Raw genomic sequence first — 16,412 nt, 5'->3', positions numbered from 1 at the left:
CACACACACACACACACACACACACACACACACACACACACACACACAGAGATGGAGCCTCCTCCATGGGGAGGCTCCGAGAGGGAAGGAGGAGCCGTTAGTCCCTCTCACCTGGAAGGGGCTGAATCAGGAAGACCCCGGCTCTGTTTGCTACATCCTGGCCCTTGGTGAGACAAGGACAGAATAGACAGACGCAGCCAAAGTGAGGGGAGAGCTCATTTCTGTCTATAATATCTCCAGAGAGCCTGGTGTGCACCCCCAGGACAAGCCCTGGGGAAATGAGAGCTGGGCTCCTGGGGAGGGGCAGTTCCTCTTTCTGCCCCTCATGGGCTCCCACCAGGAAGCAGAGATAGGGCAGTGCCCATCTACAAACATGGAAGAGGGGGAACCACAGCGTCCCACCTTCACCTGGATCCCTGGTTCCTCCCTGTGAGGAACCTGGACTTCCTTTGCTGTGCCACACAGAGGTGGAAATGTCCTTTTTTTTTTTTTTTTTGAGATGGAGTTTTGTTCTCGTTGCCCAGGCTGGAGTGCAATGGCGTGATCTTGGCTCACTGCAACCTCCGCCTCCCGAGTTCAAGTGGTTCTCCTGCCTCAGCCTCCCAAATAGCTAGGATTACAGGCTTGTGCCACCACGCCTGGCTCACTTTTGTCTTTTTAGTAGAGACGGGGTTGTGCCATGTTGGCCAGGCTGGTCTGGAACTCCTGACCTCAAGTGATCCACCCACCTTGGCCTCCCAAAGTGCTGGGATTACAGGTGTGAGCCACGACACCCAGCCAAAAACGTCCTTCTTAATGACCCCCTTGTGAGTCCCCATTTGTGTCTGAAATATCTCCCGAGAGTCTGGTGCTCACCCCCAGGGCAAGCCCTGGGAAATGAGAGCCAGGCTGCTGGGGAGGGGCAGTTCCTCTTTCTGCGGGGCTGCTAATGGGATGACCTCGTGATGGGGAAGACGCAGCCTCCGTGTGCCTGCACACCTTGTGTCTGTCTGTCTACAGGCACCGTGCTCACATCTGCCTGCACAGCCAGGGCCAGGAGGAGGAGATGCCATGACCCCCATTCTCACAACCCTGCTCTGCTTTGGTGAGATCTTTTATTTATTTATTTATTTATTTACTTACTTACTTACTTACTTACTTACTTACTTACTTACTTATTTGAGACGGAGTCTCACTCCGTCGCCCAGGCTGGAGTGCAGTGGCGCGATCTCGGCTCACTGCAAGCTCCGCCTCCCGGGTTCACGCCATTCTCCTGCCTCAGCCTCCCGAGTAGCTGGGACTACAGGCGCCCGCCACCTCACCCGGCTAATTTTTTGTATTTTTAGTAGAGACGGGGTTTCACCATGGTCTGGATCTCCTGACTTTGTGATCCGCCCGCCTCGGCCTCCCAAAGTGCTGGGATTACAGGTGTGAGCCACCGCGCCCGGCTGGTGAGATCTTAAGAGGGGGAGGAGAGATCCTAGTCTAGGAGAGAGACCCCAATCCATAGCCAGGCCCTGGGCAATCAGGACATGCCAGAGGCTCAAGGAAAAGAAGAAGACCTGCTCAGGCTTTGGGGGCAAATCTCTCACAGGGAACTCTCTTCCAGGGCTGAGCCTGGGCCCCAGGACCTGCCTGCAGGCAGGTGAGTCTGTCCCTGGCTGTCCTAGGTCCCTCCTCCTCTCTGGGGACAAGGGACCCCCCCCCCCCGGGCAGCTGGGGGTGGAGACAGCAGTTCTGGGCTGACTGATGGGGATGACGGGGGGGTCCTGGGGCTGAGAGCTGGAATCTGAGGGTGGGGGACATCTTCGGACCTGACCTGTGATTTCCTTCCAGAGAACCTACTCAAACCCATCCTGTGGGCCGAGCCAGGTCCCGTGATCATCTGGAGAAAGCCCGTGACCATCTGGTGTCAGGGCACCCTGGAGGCCCAGGTGTACCGTCTGGATAAAGAGGGAGACTCAATGTCGAGGCACACGTTAAAAACACTTGAGTCTGAAAACAAGGTCAAATTCTCCATCCCGTCCATGATGTGGGAACACACAGGGCGATATCACTGTTACTATCAGAGCCCCACAGGCTGGTCAGAGCCCAGCGACCCCCTGGAGCTGGTGGTGACAGGTGAGAGGACACTCAGGAGTCCCAGCCCCAGGCTCTGCCCTCGGGAAGGGGGTCAGCTCTCAGCTCTCAAGGGGTCACCCCTCTCACAGCCCAGCCTTGTGGGATAAAGTGGGAGGTGTGAGCCCCACGTAAACACAGCTGCCCTTTGCTCTCCTGAAAGCCTACAGCAAACCCAGCCTGTCCGCCCTGCCGAGCCCTGTGGTGACCTCAGGAGTGAACGTGACCCTCCGGTGTGCCTCATGGCTGGGACTGGGCAGGTTCACTCTGATCGAGGAAGGAGACCACAGGCTCTCCTGGACCCTGGACTCACACCAACACAACCATGGAAAGTTCCAGGCCCTGTTCCCCGTGGGCCCCCTGACCTTCAGCAACAGGGGTACGTTCAGATGCTACGGCTTTGAAAACAACACCCCGTACGTGTGGTCAGAACCCAGTGACCCCCTGCAGCTACTGGTGTCAGGTAAGAAGCCGTAGCTCGTGGCCGGGTGTGGTGGCTCAAGCCTGTCATCCCAGCACTTTGGGAGGCCGAGACGGGCAGATCACGAGGTCAGGAGATTGAGACCATCCTGGCTAACACGGTGAAACCCCATCTCTACTAAAAAATACAAAAAACTAGCCGGGCGAGGTAGCGGGCGCCTGTAGTCCCAGCTACTCAGGAGGCTGAGGCAGGAGAATGGCGGGAACCCGGGAGGCGGAGCTTGCAGTGAGCTGAGATCCAGCCACTGCACTCCAGCCTGGGCCATGGAGCGAGACTCCGTCTCAAAAGAAAAGAAGCCGTAGCTTTTCCTTACACAAAGTCAGGGCACCGGTGAGCTGTTGGGAGCCTTACCCTCAGGCTAGCCCACGAAGAAGAAAAGATGAGCGGAAGACAGGGGCCCTGGGGACACAAATACAGGATGAAAAAAAACAGGGACACTGGAAACCCTAGTGAGGAAGGCCCCAGAAGGAAGGGGCGTGGGAGGAACCAGCCCCTCCGAGTCCCGGCTCCTCTTTCCCTCCAGGCGTGTCTAGGAAGCCCTCCCTCCTGACCCTGCAGGGCCCTGTCGTGGCCCCCGGAGAGACCCTGACCCTCCAGTGTGGCTCTGATGTCGGCTACATCAGATACGCTCTGTACAAGGAGGGGGGTGATGGCCTCCCCCAGCGCCCTGGACAGCAGCAGTCCCAGGCTGGGCTCTCCCAGGCCAGCTTCACCCTGAACCCTGTGAGTGGCTCCCACGGGGGCCAGTACAGATGCTACGGTGCACACAACCTCTCCTCCGAGTGGTCGGCCCCCAGTGACCCCCTGGACATCCTGATCTCAGGTGAGGAGCCCAGCGGGTTCAGTCAGGGACCAGGCTCTGCACAGGCCCTGCCGGGGGAGCCCAGGTGGTGACGGCTGGGATGTGGGTGGGGGGTTCCCAAAGGAAGGAAAGAAAGACAGAGACAGGAGATGGGCGGGGAGGGGAGACTCAGACTGAGGGTCCCATAGAGAGGCCTGGGGGTGGCTCAGCTCAGAACAAGGTGGGGCAGCCCCTCACCCATCCTTCTTGTCTCCAGGACAGATCCCTGACAGACCCTTCCTCTCGGTGCAGCCGGGCCCCACGGTGGCCTCAGGAGAGAAGGTGACCCTGCTGTGTCAGTCATGGGGTCCGATGTTCACTTTCCTTCTGACCAAGGAGGGGGCAGCCCATCCCCCACTGCATCTGAGATCCACTTACAACGCTCAGCAGTACCAGGCTGAATTCCCCATGGGTCCTGTGACCTCAGCCCACGCGGGGACCTACAGGTGCTATGGCTCACGCAGCTCCAACCCCTACCTGCTGTCTCACTCCAGTGAGCCCCTGGAGCTCATGGTTTCAGGTGAGGGCCCTGACCCTGTCCTCTCTGAGCTCGAAGAGGTTCTTGGAAATGAAAAAGGAGAGCTTCCAAGGGCATGTCCGTCCGTCTGTCTCACTTGCCCACTCCTCTTCTTCCTCCATCAGCACCAGCCTCTCTGAGCCCTGAGCCTCTCTCAGCTCAGGCCCTGCCCCCAAGAGAGCTCAGGACACTAAGAAAACAGGAGAGTGAAGGGGGAGGGTCCACAGGGGAAGGCCCAGCCTATGAGAGGGTGGAAATACACAGGAACCTCCCACCCTGGGGAGGGTCTAGCTCAGCGGAGGGTGGAAATAGATGGGGCCTTCCCACTCTGGCCTCCCAGCCCTGAAGTCACAGTAGGGTAAAGAGTGGAGAGGGCTGGAAGGAGGTGGGGGTGAGCCTCGGAGGAGATGAGATTAGACTGAGGGTGGAAGACAGAGGCCCCACACGCTCCCCTCCTGATGTCTCCACCTCAGAATCAACGTCTGGATGTCCCAACCTCCAAGTCCTGACCCCATGGGAGATGAAAGCGCAGTTACTCTGACCCAGTATGATATTCTAGACTCGTCTCAACCTTATCTCCAATACTCAGGAAAGGGAGCAGAGGGGAGAGTGGACGATAGGGGCATGGTCCACGTGGCTTCCTGGGGCTCTGAGGATGGGGCAGGTGCTCCCTCTGTGGTGGTCAGCGGGAGGGAGGTGTCCTAGGACCAGGCAGGAAGGAGGGAGCAGCGATGATGGGTGGAAGAGCTAGGTCTGTCCTCCCCTATCTGAGCAGGATTTGGGGTCCGGGGTCCAGGCCTGATGTGGACAAGGGGAAGACGCTGGGGCTGATGTGTATATCAGCCATAAAAAATTGGAAATTTCACTTTTATATTTCCAAATTGTAAGCCCCTCTTTCTCACCTCAACTATGAATATATATGTAGTTACATATATTTTTTAAAACAAATACCTAAAGCTACATATACAAATGTATCTACAATCATTGTATTCATCTGTTCTCACACTGCTGTAAAGAACTACCTGATGGGCCGGGCGCAGTGGCTCACGCCTGTCATCCCAGTACTTTAGGAGGCCGAGGCGGGAGGATCATGAGGTCAGGAGATCGAGACCATCCTGGCTAACATGGTGAAACCCCGTCTCTACTAAACATACGAAAAAATTAGCCAGGCGTGGTGGCAGGTGCCTGTAGTCCCAGCTACTTGGGAGGCTGAGGCAGCAGAATGGCATGAACCTGGGAAGCGGAGCTTGCAGTGAGCTGAGATCGCACCACTGCACTCCAGCCTGGGTGGTAGAGCAAGACTCTGCCTCAAAAAAAAAAAAAAAAAAAAAAAAGAACTACCTGAGGCTGGGCACAATGGCTCACGCCTGTAATCCCAGCACTTTGGGAGGCCAAGGCAGGCGGATCACCTGAGGTCAGGAGTTAAAGACCAGCCTGGCCAACATGGCGAAACCCTGTCTCTACTAAAAATACAAAAATTAGCTGGTCATGGCGGCGTGTGCCTGTAATCCCAACTACCCAGGAGGCTGAGGCAGGAGAATCTCTGGAACCTGGGAGGCAGAGGCTGCAGGGAGCTGAGATCGCACCATTGCTCTCCAGCCTGGGGGACAGAGAAAGACTCCGTCTCAAAAACAAACAAACAAACAAACAAACAGAAACCTACCTGAGATTGGATAATTTATAAAGGAAAGAGGTTTAACTGACTCACAGTTCCACAGGCCATACAGGAAGCATGGCTGGGGAGGCCTCAGGAAACTTACAATCATGGCAGAAGGTGGAGGGAAAGCAGGAACGTTTTCTATGGCTGGAATAGGAGGAAGAGAGAGAACGGGGATGTGTTGCCCACTTTTAAATAACCAGATCTCATGACAACTCACTATCACGAGAGCAGCAAGGGGGAAGTCGGCTCCCACGAACCAGTTACTTCCCACTGGGCCTCCCCTCCAACACTGGGGATTAAAATTCAACATGAGATTTCAAAGGGACACAAATGCAAACTATGTTAATCACATATATTTTATAAGCTATGTTAATCACATATATTTTATATGAATATCTGTACTATGTATATATATAGACACAAACATATATTCAAATATTCATTCCTATGCTTAATATTTTTCATCATTTTTTTATATTTGTTTTTTATTTTTCATTTTACTTTAAGTTTGGGTATGTTTTTAAATATTTACTTTCACCTTCCAATCTAGGTTCATACTTCAAAAAAGCAGAAATGATGTTTTTCTGTCCCGCTCAGTCATTATCATTTATAAAAAAATACATTTTCATATTTAAGTATATCACATTGTTGGTGTTCCTAACTAGATGAAGAATTAGTAACAAGACAGTAAACGAATGATGAAACCGCAGGGGAGCTGGCTGAGTCAGCACGCAGCAGGGGCCGTCGCAGCCTTCAGTCCTTGTACTCTTGACTTTCAAGAGCCACTAAGGACCAACTCCTCATCCACAGAGACTGGGTCCTCATCCACTGAAAAATGGAAATTTCTGTCTCTGGGGGATTTAGTTATTGTGTTCTTGCTGCACAGGATTGCGCATCCAAGACAGCACACAAGAGCTCAATTCTTTCTAGTTGGGAGATCATTCTTCTCACTAGTCCTGAGCTCTTGGGCTCAAGTAAATGTTATTCCAAAGTGACTCAGACACAAGATCTGAATTCCCAGAGCACAGAGAGGTTGAAAAACCCAATGACATACCAGGGGAGGCCTGCTAGAGCAGAGAATGTGTTCAAAGGATCTACATAAAGCCACGCCATGAGAGATGGAGGAATATAAGAAAGCAGAGCCCAGGGGACAGGCTCTTCAGCTTCTCACCAACATCCTTGTTCTTTGATTTTTAGGAGCAACTGAGACCCTCAATCCAGCACAAAATAAGTCAGAGTCCAAGACTGGTGAGTGAGGAGAGGCTCCCAGTTATGGGGCTGGGCACAGAGGGTCAGGTCCTGTCAAGGGGAGGTGGGTACCCTGGGTGGACATCCAGGGTTCCTGGGTAATTGTGATCTGCCCTGACCTCTGTGACCTCTTTGTCCACCATCCTTAGCCCCACACCTCCAGGATTACACAGTGGAGAATCTCATCCGCATGGGCGTGGCTGGCTTGGTCCTGGTGTTCCTTGGGATTCTGTTATTTGAGGCTCAGCAGAGTCAGAGAAGCCCCACAAGGTGCAGCCAAGAGGTGAACAGCAGAGAAGACAATGCACCCTTCAGAGTGGTGGAGCCTTGGGAACAGATCTGATGATCCCAGGAGGTTCTGCAAGACTGGGGCAGCAGTTGGGGAAGTGTCTGCTGAGAATATCAAGGGGAAGAAGCATGGGTCAGGTGCAGGAAGATGTCTGGGTGTCTGTAGAAGATGCTTCCTCCATTAAACTGTGGTGCTTTCCTCCTCATTGTTGACTCTCCTTGACTGCCCCTCCCTCCCTTTTTCTTCCCTATGATGTAAGGCTTTGCCCCTGTGGTGAGTTTGGGTCCGCCCCTCTGTGACCTCATACTCTGCTCCACTTTCAGGTAATACATCTTTCTTTATTTCTAGCTAGTGCATTTTCTGATGTGTATTACTGGGAATATCTCTTCAGCTCATAACATGGAATTGCTTTTGATAATTAAATCCATGTGCAGAAATCAGATTTGCATTTGCAAAATATAAGTTCAAAGTGATGCCCTACCACCTGTCACTCTTCATCTATAGTTTCTCTAGAAATACAGTCACTAGGAATCAAAAGAGAGGTGTCTGATGGAAAAGCCTGCTGTTGTGCCCATAGACTGGCTTCCTGAACAACGACAAAAACGTTTTCTAAAAAGCATTTATTTGTGGAATTTGTTGATGACTGTGGTATAAACACTCCCTTCATGGGCAGCTTCAAGATTCACATGACTGCACCTCCCCTGACCTGCTGTCACAGCCCAGTCAGAGCTGGTGGTCTTGGGTGGGTCTTGGGTGAAAGGTCCTGACCCTGTCCTCTCTAAGTTCGAAGGTTCAGCTCAGGCCCTGCCCCCAGGAGTGCTCTGGGCAGAGATGGAGTGAAGGGGGCTCTGAGGGAGGCTCAGCCACAGAGGAATTCGCCCCTCAGAGGAGAAGAAGCCAACAGGGATTCTCCCTCTTCTCCTTCACCTGGAGTCCAGAAGCTATTAGGTGGGAAGAGGGAAGGTCTTGGAGAGGCCACCGGGCAGATGGAGGGGAGAGCTTTGAGTGGAGGTGGGGACTGCAGGATAGCTCCAATTCCTCAGTCCCTTTCTGTGCTCATTCCAGGACCTCCAGGGATCCCAGCCCCCAACCCACAGGCTGCTCCTCCACACCTGGTGAGTCATTGAGGCCTCTGGGTTCAGAGAGAGGGTGGACTCCGGCAGGGCAGTCCTGAGTCTCCCAGAGGATCCCATTCCCATGAAGGACTCAAGCATGGGCTTCCCTCCAGAGCCAGAGAAGGGGCCACAGGCTCCCAGGGGCTCAGCTGGGCTGGTGAGGGCAGGGGTCGAGGCAGAGGGAGATGTTGGGGCCCAGCCTGGGGAAGGAGCAGCCAGGCTGACGTGGGGAGCAGGGCAGCCCCAGCCCTCACCTGCCTGTCCTGACCTAACAGGCCCTGAGGACCAGCCCCTCACCCCCATGGGGTCAGGCCCCCAGAGTGGTGAGTGAGGGTCTTTGAGTGGGAAGTAGGCGGGGTCCAGGCGGGGAAGGGCTGAGTTCTGTCATCACTTTGAGGCTCCTCTGGTGATGGTGACATGGATTGGCCCCTCCCATGCCTGGGCCTCAGTTTCTCCAAGTGTAAAGGCGAGAGGCCTCCAGGTGGGAAAGTTCCTTTCAGCTCTGACTCCCAGCTGGGACCTTCTGGGAGAGGAGACCTCCCAGGGAAGCCTCCCAGGACCCGATCATAGGGGCCTGTCCTTTCCCACCTGCAGCAGTGACAGTGACTGGGGCAGGGGAGGGGAGCAGAGGCTCATGTGTCCAGAGGGTCTGGGGTCCTCCCGAGCCACCCCCCCAACCCAGGGAAAACCAGAGCCAGGCCCAGGGAAAAGCAGTTTCCCTTCCTGTGGGTCCACAGCTGTGGGGACCTGGACGGGCAGCAGCAGGCTCTGAGCGACCACATCCGTGTATCTCTCTGTCTTGGAGGGCCCTGTGGTCCCCTCTCCCTCAGCTGGAGCCCCCAGAGCAGGCATCACGATGTTCGTGCTTCTCTGCCTCAGTCAGTGATGGAGGGAGAAGGGGTTACCAGGTTCTCCACGAGCCTCCCTCTTACTCCACCCCTGGGCTGTCGGGGTTGGGGCGCACAGTCGTTCTGGGCTGAGGGTGATAAAACAGAGAGGGGTTTTGGACTAAGCTGGAGAACCAGGAGTGAAAGAGATCTTGGGATCCAGTCTCTGGTTCCATTTCAGGAACCATTCCTTCCCCAAACCCTCCCCATGGGCTGAGACAGGCTCTGTGATCACCTGGGAGAGGCCTGTGTGTCCGGTGTCAGGGGGACCTGGAGGCCCAGGAGTACCGACTGGATAAAGAGGGAAGTCCAGGGCCGGGTGCGGTGGCTCACGCCTGTAATCTCAGCACTTTTGAGAAGCCAAGGTGGGCGGATCATGAGGTCAAGAGTTCAAGACCAGCCTGGCGACATGGTGAAACCCCGTCTCTACTAATAAATACTAAAATTAGCTGGGCATGGTGGCGGGCGCCTGTAGTCCCAACTACTTGGGAGGCTGAGGCAGGAGAATCGCTTGAACCCGGGAAGCGGAAGTTTCACTGAGCCGAGATTGTGCCACTGCACTCCAGCCTGGTGACAGAGCAAGACTCCGTCTACAAAACATAAAAAAAAAAAAAAAAAAAAGCCGAGCGCGGTGGCTCAAGCCTGTAATCCCAGCACTTTGGGAGGTCGAGACGGGCGGATCTCGAGGTCAGGAGATCGAGACCATCCTGGCTAACACGGTGAAACCCCGTCTCTACTAAAAAATACAAAAAACTAGCCGGGCGAGGTGGCGGGCGCCTGTAGTCCCAGCTACTTGGGAGGCTGAGGCAGGAGAATGGCGGGAACCCGGGAGGCGGAGCTTGCAGTGAGCTGAGATCCGGTCACTGCACTCCAGCCCGGGCGATAGAGCGAGACTCCGTCTCAAAAAAAAAAAAAAAAAGAGAGGGAAGCCCAGTGCCCTGGGACAGACAGAGCCCAGTGCAGTCTGGAGACAGGCTGAGTTCTCCTATCACATCCATAACAAATGAATATGTAGGATGACATTACTGTCACTATTTCAGCCCCAGTGACTTGTCAGAGCTCACTGACCCCTGGAGCTGGTGGTGACAGGTGGGAGGACACCTTGGGGTCCCAGCCCCAGGCTCTGCCCTCAGGAAAGGGGTCTGCTCTCAGGGGTCTCTCCCTCACAGCCCAGCTCTAAGGGATAAGGTGGGAGGCTTGAGCCTCAGAGATCACACTGCCGCGTTCTCTCCTAGGATTCTACAGCAAATCTACCTTCTCAGCCCCCCTGAGCCTGTTGTGACTTTAAGAGAGGACCCTCCAGTGTGGCTCACGGCTGCAGTGGGACAGATTCATTCTGACTGAGGAAGGAGAACTCAGTCTCTTCTGCACCCTAGACTCTCAGCAACACCCTAGTGGACAGTCCCAAGCCCTGTTCCCTGCGGGCCCCATGACCCTCAGCCACAGGTGGGTGTTCAGATGCTATGGCAATAACAGGAACACCCTTCAGGTGCGGTTGGACCCAGGGACTCCCTGAGGCTCCTGTTCTCACTGAGGTTCCTGTTCTCAGGTGAGGAAGTCGGAACACCCTTCAGGTGCGGTCGGACCCCAGGAACTCCCTGGGGCTCCCGTTCTCAGGTGAGGAAGTCGGAACACCCTTCAGGTGTGGTCAGAACCCAGGGACTCCCTGGGACTCCCTGGGGCTCCCGTTCTTAGGAAGTCCCGTCTTAACCCCAACCGTTCTTTGAGGCATCAGACAGGTTGCTGTGGGTCTCACTCCCAGGCAAGCCCCAGGTGTGAGGGTGGAATGAGGGGAACAAGAGCTTCTGGGGCAGAGACATAGAGTGTAAGTGACGGTGAGATCTGCAGAACCAGAGGAGGACAAGGGATGTATCTGACTAAAAACTAAACTAAAGACAGGTAGCCTGGCGCCGAGGAACCAGACCAGCCTGGGCCTGCCTGACCTCAGCCTGGTAGTTAAAATTCCACCCCCGACCTAGCAACTGTTGTTATCTGTAGATTCCAGACATTGTCTGGAAGGACGTTGTGAAACCTCCCGTTCTGTTCTGTTTCACTCTGACCACCGGTGCTCCGCTCGCAGCCCCTGTCACGTACCCCCTGGCTTGGTCAATCAGATCACGACCCTCTCACACAGACTCCCTTAGAGTCGTGAGCCCTTAAAAGGGACAGAAGTTGAGCACCTGAGGAGCTCTGACTTTAAGATGCTAGCCTGTGGAGGCTCCCAGCTGATTAAAGCCACTCCCTTCACTATCTCGGTGTCTAAGGGGTTTTGTCCGTGGCTCGTCCTGCTACACATGAAGAAACATCAGAGTGCGGTGGTTCACACCTGTAATCCCAGCACTTGGGGAGGCCAAGGCAGGAGGACCGCTTAAGCCCAGGAGTTCGAGACCAGCCTGGGCAACATGGTGAGACGTCCTCTCTACTGAAAATACAAAAATTAGTGGAGTGTGTTGGCACACGCCCATAGCTCCAGCTACTTCAGGGGCTGAGGTGGGAGGATCACCCACCTGAGCCTGGGAAGGTTGAGGCTGCAGTGATCCAAGATCGTGCCACTGCACTCCAGCCTGGGGGACAAAGTGAGTTGTCTCAGAAAACAAAAACAAAAAAACGGCTCTGACCTTTTCAAAAGTATCAAGGTCGAGCAAAGGCACCACGTAGTGGAGTGCGAGCCTGTTGCCTGTTGCCTGTTGCCTGTTGCCTGTTGCTCTCAGGCGCCATCTACTGGATCGCAGCCAAACAACAACACCCAAAATCACTACTCAATTCTACCGCCTAGGAGAAACCAAGAACAAGAATTCATCAATGCCTTAGTTGTCTGAAAACTTCCAGAAATAAAGCCAACAGACTATACTCAATTTATGCCCTTGCAATGAAAGGAATAGCAACCCTCCCAAATGAGAAAAAAATCAGGGAAATAACTCCAAGTATCTCCAAACCAGCCCGCGAACTCCCCAGAAATTGTCCTTCATCAGTATGAATTGTCTCAAATGACAAACGTAGAATTTGGAATCTGGATCGCAAGGAAGGTCATTCAAATCAAGAACAAAGTTGAAACTCAATCCAAGGAACCCAAGCAATCCAGTAACATGATTAATGACATGAACGATTACATTTTAAGAAAGACCCAAACTGAACTACTTGAGTTGAAAAATTCACAACATGAATTTCATAATACGTGGAGAAGCGTTAACAGCAGAATAGACCAAGCTGAGGAAAAGAATGTCAAAGCTTGAAGACTTGTTTGAATCAAATCAGTCAAATTTAAGAAAAAATATTTTTAAAAATGAACAAAATCTCTGAGAAATATATTATCTAAAGAGACCAAATATATGACTTGTCAGCATTCCTGAAAGAGGAGAGAGAATAAGCAACCTGGAAAATATATTTGAGGATATAGTCCATGAATATTTTCCTAAACTCGCTAGAGAGTGACACACAAATCCAAGAAACATAGAGACATCCAGCCAGATATTATATATAAGATGACCATCCCCAAGGTACACAGTCATCAGATTTATCAATGTAAATGCAAATGAAAAAGACCTTAAAGGCAGCTAGAAAAAAAGGAGAGGTCACCTACAAGGGGAGCCCCATCAGGTGAGAAGCAGACTTCTCAGTAGAAATTTTAGAAGCCAGAAGAGATTGGAGGCCTATTTTCAGTGTCCTTAAAAAAGTAATTACATGGCCGGGGGCAGTGGCTCATGCCTCTAATCCCAGCACTTTGGGAGGCCGAGGCAGGCAGATCACAAGGTCAAGAGTTTGAGACCAGCCTGGCCAATGTGGTGAAACCCCATCTCTACTATAAATACAAAAAAAAAAAAAAAAAAAAGCCGGGCATGGTGGCACGCGCCTGTAGTCCCAGCTACTCAAGAGGCTGAGGCAGAAGAATCACTTGAATCCAGTAGGTGGAGGTTGCAGTGAGCTGAGATCACTCCACTGCACTCCAGCCTGGGCGACAGAGTGAGAATCCGTCTCAAAAAAAAAAAAAAAAAAAAAATTACAACTAACATTTTCATATTCTGCCAAACTAACTCCAATTAATCATGACTCATAGCTATTAGTAACTTACAGTAATTGAAACATTTCACAAGTGTTTTTCTGAGATCCTCTCAAATCCCCATGTGAACGCTGTCACTGTACCTACAGATAAAATGGTAATTACCTGTCAGCAAGGAGATGACCTCATGGTGTCCCAAAACTTTATCTCTGGGATAAGATGCCCCTTTTGCACAGACGCACAGACTGTGATGATGGCGGCCGCTACTTCTGCAGCAAAAAAATGGCATTTGGTAAGTGGACCTAATTTTTTAGGCTCAGATGCTCATTCTTAGAGGAATGAAATGTTTATCATAAAAATATGGTGTGGACATATAATTCGTTTTATCCCTCGGAGTAAAAACTGAACAACAACAACAACAAACAAAAAACAAAACAAAACAAAAAAAAAAAAAAACAAGAAGCAGGGATATTTTCTCTGAGACAGAATCACCCAAACTTTCTCACCCCAGGGATGCCTGACATCTCTTGTCTACCTTCTCTGTCATAGCTGCATTTGAAAAGTCTCTCTGGACGAATACACCAAACCTCACAGTCTTTGTAAGAGGGTGAAGAGCATGTGTCACTCTTGGCTCCTGCTTACACTCCTGTTGTCAAACGGAAGCTGTTACTTCGGACATTTAGAAATATCTGTGGTGGCAGCATGTTGTGCTTTGGTTGGTGATGCCAGTGAGTTTCTGAAAACTTTCTGTGACGAGTACAAAACCATAAACCTTCATCACTTTTTTGATAGGTCCTGGGGAGCAGTATGCACTTTATTCCACGGATGATTTTACGTCTATAGAAAATTTCTGGATTAAGCATGAAGAATGGAAACTCTTCCATCCAGAGAAATAAAAATATCTTTTTGATATAAAGTGGCTACATTTTTAAGGATTAGGGAGTAGAAATAATTAGAGAATATAAGTATTTTAAAGTCTAAATATGGCTCTGACTCTTACCAGAGGTCAAAGTGCTTTGATAGCCCATAGGCTTTGTACCTGCTCCCAATCCATTGTGATGTAGAGCTAAAGCTTCTCACAGTTGTCATTGCACTCGGTTCATCAGCAGTGAAAGCTTGGTCTGTTCTGACTGCTGAGATCTAAGTCGTAAGAGCTGTGGGATGGGAATTTTCCTGTTACTCTCCCAGGAAGTAAAATATGCGTCATTTATTCTCTAATCTAATCAAGATCACTTTGATAAAGAAAAGAAGGTCTTTTCTTTTTCATGAATTCTTGTTTTTTAAGGGCACATGGAATCTATAATCCCAGCTGATCTAAAATTCACAGATATTTTCTTGTGAATCTCTTTCTTTTATTATTCCCTTTCTACATCTATTTAGTACAATATAAATTCATGTGTAAGATTCTTCTCTGATTCCAGAGACCACTCCCCTCTTCTTTTTTGGATTTATTTATTGGTCTCTAATACAAATTTGCTAAATTTATGCTATTTGTTGTGACAAAACATTTTCTTCCTAAGAAGTCTGAACCTGTTTGTGTGCATAAATTAGTGTTCTTTTCTTGCTCTCCCACTTTTCTCCCCATTCTTTATAACTCTGGAACCAAACTGTTATTGATTATTATATATTCCTTCAGAAATTACCTTGATTTTCTAAAGTACCTATTTCTTTTAACTAATCTGTACTTTACCAGCATTCTAATAGTTCCCAAATTTTAGTACTAGTTAAATCACATTGTAATCCACTAACTTCTTCATTGTTTGAGTAAATAAATACAATATTTTTCAAAATAAAGACAGTTCTTGCTTTGATAAATCTAATTTAAATTATTTAGACAATATCTACATTTTAGAGAATTATAAAATTTTCCATCAAATTAAATATCTCTTCTAGGATTACAGGCGTGAGCCACCTCACCCGGCTTTTGGATGTTGTTGTTGTTTTAATGTTACTGTATTTTTTTAGATTCAGGTGCTACACACACAGGTTCCTTACATGGATGCATTGCATTCTGGTGAGGTTTAGGTATCTAAGGCACGCATTACCCATATAGCTCACCAGATTTTATGGGGGAGGCAAAGGGGACACTTCCCCATCCCCAAGAGCCTAAATAACATTTCTACATGGGGCCCAGGTGAAAGTCTTTGCAGGATCCCCCAGCTTGGGTGGGCTCAGCTGTCACCCAGGGGTCCAGAGCAGGGACTGGTAACCCACGGGCCTGCCGGTTGGAGCGGGGGTCTCACCTGCTTGTCCCTCGCTGAGCTCCACCACCAGCCAGGGAAAGATGAAAGCGCCAAGAGTAAAGCCTCTGCTTAGTATGACAGCTCTGCAGCTTTAGCAGCTGTTTATCGTTATGGCCTCAGTGTGACCGCTCTTGGAGCCCTGATCACAGACTGCCCTGTCCTCGCTGTCTCTCCACCTGTCTCAGCAACCTCTCGCTGTCTTGCCCAGTGCCACCTCTCCGTGTCTCTCACCCATTGCCACCCCTCCGCGGATCGCTGACTGTCACCATCTTTGCTGTCCAGCCATCTCGCCTCTCTGCTAATTGTCCCTGCCTCAGCTGAAAGTCTCTCTGCCTCTCGCTGTCTTCATCATCCTTTCCTTGGTCGCTAGATGATGCGGGGAAGGTGAACTCCCAGATTGGGGCATAGCCCAGGAGAGTTCTTGGCTTTGCCTAAGAAAGAATTTGGGCGGGGTGGCTCACACCTGTCATCCCAGCACTGTGGGAGGCTGAGGTGGGTGGATCACTTGAGGTCAGGAGTCCAAGACCAGCCTTGTCAACACGGTAAAACCCCCTCTCTACTAAAAACAACAAAAATTAGCAGGGCGTGGTGGCGGATGCCTGTAATCCCAGCTACTTAGGAGCTGAAGCAGAAGAATCGCTTGAACCCCGGAAGCGGAAATTGCAGTGAGCCGAGATACCGCCATTGCACTTCAGCCTGGGAAACAGAGCAAAACTCCGTCTCAAAACAAAAAATAAGTAATAAACAAGTAAATAAAATAAGACAAAATTTAAGGGTGAGCTAGAGTTACCTAACCCCTTCAGGGTTATGCCAACGTCTCGTCAAGCGGCCATGCACAGCAGCAGCAGCAGAGATACTGCTCCTCAGGTAGCAGGGCTGCCCCGCAGGCAGTGTGCCCAGAACAGCCGCTCAGAAACACAGCTGCAGTCACTCTTGTACCTGCTTTTAATTATAGGCAAATTAAAGGGCACGTATGCAGAAATTCCTAGAAGAGGGTGGTAACTTCCGGTCAGTGGGTCTTTGCCTTGGAAAAGGGC

General features: G+C 51.1%; 1 protein-coding gene and 1 long non-coding RNA gene across 6 annotated transcripts; one reads left to right on the top strand and one right to left on the bottom strand.

Annotated features, from left to right (window-relative positions):
• Positions 1–960: 960 nt before the first annotated feature.
• LILRA4 (leukocyte immunoglobulin like receptor A4) lies at positions 961–7,338 on the top strand. The gene is made up of 8 exons (XM_023197328.2): positions 961–1,084; positions 1,589–1,624; positions 1,816–2,100; positions 2,261–2,560; positions 3,102–3,401; positions 3,637–3,939; positions 6,794–6,844; positions 6,994–7,338. Exons 1-8 carry the CDS (start codon positions 1,051–1,053, stop codon positions 7,185–7,187), a joined length of 1,503 nt encoding a protein of 500 aa, XP_023053096.1. The 5' UTR covers positions 961–1,050; the 3' UTR covers positions 7,188–7,338.
• Positions 6,045–15,922, bottom strand: LOC111530224. 5 transcript variants are annotated; one of them, XR_002727742.2, is made up of 4 exons: positions 15,376–15,922; positions 14,133–14,286; positions 13,298–13,401; positions 6,045–7,237 (listed from the first exon to the last, which is right to left on the bottom strand). It is a non-coding gene; the product is annotated as an uncharacterized LOC111530224 (long non-coding RNA). The 5 variants fall into 5 exon arrangements; XR_002727746.2 differs by having other exon boundaries at positions 6,045–7,234; XR_002727743.2 differs by lacking the exon at positions 6,045–7,237 and adding an exon at positions 7,415–9,224.
• Between the last annotated feature and the right edge of the window lie 490 nt (positions 15,923–16,412).

The sequence above is a fragment of the Piliocolobus tephrosceles genome, chromosome 21 (assembly GCF_002776525.5).
Source record: "Piliocolobus tephrosceles isolate RC106 chromosome 21, ASM277652v3, whole genome shotgun sequence".
Taxonomy (NCBI): Eukaryota; Metazoa; Chordata; class Mammalia; order Primates; family Cercopithecidae; genus Piliocolobus; species Piliocolobus tephrosceles.
The sequence above is the reverse complement of the archived record's forward strand: the minus strand, read 5'-3'. Positions and strand labels throughout refer to the sequence as shown.

What these genes read in the sequence shown, in the direction of transcription:
- LILRA4 (XM_023197328.2), top strand. Translation starts at nt 1,051, where the DNA reads ATGACCCCCATTCTCACAACCCTGCTCTGCTTTG. An exon ending in CCTGCAGCTACTGGTGTCAG is followed by an intron (nt 2,561 to 3,101) that starts GTAAGAAGCCGT and finishes CTTTCCCTCCAG; the next exon opens with GCGTGTCTAGGAAGCCCTCC. An exon ending in CCTGGAGCTCATGGTTTCAG is followed by an intron (nt 3,940 to 6,793) that starts GTGAGGGCCCTG and finishes TTTGATTTTTAG; the next exon opens with GAGCAACTGAGACCCTCAAT.